The 4,695-nt window shown below is 35.1% G+C and overlaps 1 protein-coding gene across 1 annotated transcript; it reads right to left on the bottom strand.

Annotated features, from left to right (window-relative positions):
• Positions 1–2,402: 2,402 nt before the first annotated feature.
• On the bottom strand, positions 2,403–4,400 carry LOC308435277 (zinc finger protein 431-like; the record flags this gene model as incomplete). Its single annotated transcript, XM_080935949.1, has 3 exons — positions 2,403–2,467; positions 2,660–2,786; positions 4,296–4,400. The coding sequence occupies 3 exons, from the start codon at positions 4,398–4,400 to the stop codon at positions 2,403–2,405; spliced, it is 297 nt and encodes a 98-aa protein (XP_080792075.1).
• Between the last annotated feature and the right edge of the window lie 295 nt (positions 4,401–4,695).

Raw genomic sequence — 4,695 nt, forward strand, 5'->3', positions numbered from 1 at the left:
TTTTTTATAGTGAGAACTACATGAAATGTGCAAAGGCTTCACCTTCATGTATGCAATACATGCATAAGGATTCCATTCCAGTATGGAGTCTTTAATGCCATTTGTTTTAATTTGTGTTTTATTGTTATGAAAATTACCATGACCAAGGCAACATTTAATTGGTGGTAGTATACACATTCAGAGGTACGGATCTATTATCATCAAGGCTGAAGAATGGCAGTGTCCAAGCAGACAAGGTACTAGAGAAGCAGAGAATTCTAGACCTTGATCAGAAGGCAGCCAGAAGACTCTTTTTCCCTGGGTGAAGGTTAAGCACAGGATCTCATAGCCTACCTCCACAGTGACATACTTCCTCAAAGGTCACACCTAATCCAGGAAGACCACACTTCCTAATAGTGCCACTTGACATGGTCCAAATATATTCAAACTACCACACATTTGAAGATCATTGTGACCTGTAAAGGCTTTACCACATTGGTTACATTAATAGGGTTACTCTCTAATATGTATTCTTTTATGTACTTTGAGATGACAATGATATGCAAAGGCTTTACCACATTGATCACATTCATGAGGTTTCTCTCTAGTATGAATTCTTTCATGTTTTTGAAGTTGAATATGAGAGGCAAATGATTTGTTACATTGCTTACATTCATAAGGTTTTATTCCAGTATGTGTTGCTTTATGTATTAGAAGACTAGAATTGCACACAAAGGCTTTACCACATTCATTACATTTGTAAGGTTTCTCTCCCGTATGAATTCTTTTATGTCTTTTAAGGTCATTTAGACCTGCAAAGGCTTTACCACATTGATTACATCCATAAGGTTTCTCTCCAGTATGTGTTCTTTTATGTACTTTAAAATGACAAAGATGTGCAAAGGCTTTACCACATTGGTCACATTCATAGGGCTTCTCTCCAGTATGTGTTCTTTTATGTACTTGGAGATAATAATGATATGCAAAGGCTTTACCACATTGATTACATCCATAAGGTTTCTCTCCAGTATGTGTTCTTTTATGTACTATGAGATGACCATGTTGTGTAAAGGCTTTATCACATTGATTACATCCATAAGGTTTCTCTCCAGTATGTGTTCTTTTATGTACTATGAGAGTATTGCGGTGTGTATAGGCTTTGTCACATTGATTGCATTTGTAGGATTTCTTTCTAGTATGAATTCTTTCAAGATTTTGAAGTTGAGAATGGTATGTAAAGGCTTTATCCCATTGCTTATGTTCAGAAGGTTTCTCTCCAGTGTGATTTCTTTCATACCTGCAAAGATAATTACCACATGTGAAAGCTTTACCATAATCACTACACCAATGAATCTTTTTTATCTGTAGGAATTAATTTTACAATTTGGTCTAATGGTAAAGAGAAATCAGATCTTAAGGTTTTATCACTTTGTTTACATTGATGGTTTCTCCTTCATTATGAGTTGCTTTGTATACCTGTAAAATGGCTCACATTTGTAACATTCTTTTTCTCTATGAGATTTTTCACATATTAGAAGAGAAATGGAAGAACTCAGAGCTTTACCACACTAAATACATTCATAAAATTTCCTGTATTGTGAAATATACTTCATTTGCAGACTATATTGGCAAAGTGAACTAGGACAAACAGAAAACAAAAATTCACATTCCTAGTGCTCATAGGGATTTTCTTTCTATAGTGTGAGTTTATAAATATATTCCCAATAAAGCTGGAAAACCAATTAATTATAAACTTGTATCACACTGAGAAACTCTACTTAAATGGGAACTAGTACATTTATTTTAATTGTTCTGGGAGATAAAGAGAGGTACATTGCTTCTTTTAATATCCCTATGCTCACATGGCTTGTATTCATTGTGATACATGATATACCTACTAAAAGAAGAATAACAAATGAAAGATTCACACAGTTTTAATTTTTTTCTTCACCATAGACACATGGTACAGGGATTAAGGTTTTTCCCCAACAACATTCTTGATTCTCACAAAATGCCCCTCTCACTTAAACTTAGCAGTGTTACTTTGTGAGTAATCAGCTTTACTATGGAATATTTGCTTATTAGAAACATGTACTTATCACCTATGTATATCTATATCTATCTTTTGCAATATGTAGGTGGTATGAGACTAAATAGATTGGCAGTTCTACAGAGTAGCTGTATTGTGGCTATGATTCAAATGGTAATATCTGTTAAGGCATTGGTTTTTTATTTTTTTCTTCTTGCTTAGATTGTGCAAACACAATCAGACAGCTGAGATTGAGGTACATGAATTTGTGAGAACTTAATAGTCAATACACTTCAATAAGTGCTTTTTTTTAACACTGTTACTTTTCTTTAAAATTTCAAGGACATATTAACATTTCTTCAGAGGCATATTTATACCAACTTGCACATAAAAATTACCTCCCATGTCTTCTGGAACTTTGGCACTGTTCTTTAATATTATGGTCTTCCCAATTATAGCCTAAAATATAGTACCAGAAAATGTATGATGTATTATTGGAAATTAAGGAAAAATTAAAGTTACTATCTTCAATGAACCTGATTTATTCACTTCATTCTTTCTAATTCTCAATTGAAATTACAAAAAAGCATCCGTATCAAAGAAACAGTTGTTTTCTTATTTTAAAAAGTGAAAGAAAATTCACTATCTTACCTATGGCAGTAAGGTTCTTGTAGGTCTCTAACATCACATCTTTGTAGAGATTCTTCTGTGAAGGATCCAGCAAAACCCATTCTTCTCGAGTGAAGTACACATGCACATCATCATAGGTTACTGTATCCTAAAGTATCCCATACATGTATACAATAGAAACCATTATACTGACATCACTGACATTATACTGACATCATATATGCCAAAAAGCTTTAAAAAAAATCAAATGTATCAGTCACATAAGTAACAAAACCACAAAACTTGATGATTTCAACAACTGGAAAACACAGATTTGCCAAGAAATGAGGAGAGGCAAACATTCAGGATCAAGAAGAAACTAAAACTGTTTCCCAAACTATCAAAAACTCAAAAAACTCATAACAATAAATTTTCAGAAGACAAAAGTAGGTGAAGATCTATCACTTTTCAGAGAAACAATATAATTAATTAGATTATAATGAATAAAAATCGCACAACATAGATAGGAGCACAGATAAAAGGAGATAGAAAGACAGACATACATATAAGTACTTTAAACATGAACTAAAATGCTATACCATAAATTAAAGAAATTACAGGCCAACACTCATCCTGTGCACTGTTTCTTCTCTTTGTCAATAATAGAAAATGGATAAGTAGAAGTGGCAAAATCCTAGTCAATTGGACAGAGGCAGCATAAGGAATGGTAAAAGATATTTAAAAAAAAAATTAATCCACATCCTATAGAGGCCCAATATACAAAATATATTAAGAACTTAAGAAATCAGTATTTCCTCAGAATGGTGATTCCTCAAAACAATGAGAATCTATCTACCTCAAAATCCCACTATACCACTCTTGGGCATGTATCTAAAAGGTGTTCCATCCTACCACGAGGACACTTGTCCAACTATGTCACAGTATATTTATTCATATTAGCCAGAAACTGGAAACAACCTAGAGGTACCTAAATTGAAGAGTGAATAAACATAAATGTCGTATATTCTCAATGGATATCTATCACACAGCTGTTTTAAAAAAATGACATCAGGAACTTACACATAAGTGAGTGCAACTTTAAAAAAAATCCCCATAAGTGAGGTCACCTAGACCCAGAATGACAGAAATGGTATGCATGTGCTTATAAGTGGATATTACCTGTTAGAGAAAATAAAACAGTTTCTGTGAGTAGACTTGGATTTTATGAGAACAGGAGTGGGAGAGATAAGTTGGAGAGTAGATGAAAGGAGAAAGTACAGTTCAGGGAGAAAAAACTAGAATTAAGGGACATCTGGGGGTTAGTGTAGAAACCCAGTACAATAGCAACTTCCTAGATAAACAGGATGACCTAATGAAGAACTCCTAGCAATGGAGAACACAGAATCTGAGTTGACCATCCTTTATAGCCAGCCAGGGCTTCAATGCTGGGAATGGGTTACATTTGGTTGAGTTATTAGCCAAGGAGGTCCCTTGAAAATCCTGAACTAATTCATGCTGATGCTAGTACAAAACTTTGCACTCAGAAAACTGAGAGCAGGGCCCCATCACTGACAACAAATTGGGGTGTAGGCTTGGGGCCTTCACTCCTATGTTTAATTTCTTTAAGGAAAGAAGGTACTTTGGACACCAGCCCCCACCTTCAATAACCCCAACCTACAATTGGTCCTTCCTGCAAGATGTGCTGAGCTATAATGGTAACAAACTTATTTGAGTGGCCAACCAATGTTTGGTTTAACTTGAGGACCAGGACATGGGAACCCATGACTAATACTGCCTGAATTTCCAGGAATCTTACAGAGACTTAAATGGAAAGCATGGGACCATCATAGGATACATAGAGTTACACCTGCCCCCATCATAGGTCTGTGCTAGGCCCTTTACTAATATGTTATGGCTATTAGCTTGGTGTTTTTGTGGCCTAGCACATTCCTTGCAGGAAGGACCAGTTGTAGGTTGGGGTTGTTGTAGGTGGGGGTTGGTGTTCAGGTTTCTCTTTCTGTAGTCTACAGAGTACCTTCTTTCTTGGGGGCAGGTGTAACTCTGATTATTTTGCTTGA

This window comes from Micromys minutus, assembly GCF_963924665.1.
Source record: "Micromys minutus genome assembly, chromosome: 22".
Taxonomy (NCBI): domain Eukaryota; kingdom Metazoa; phylum Chordata; class Mammalia; order Rodentia; family Muridae; genus Micromys; species Micromys minutus.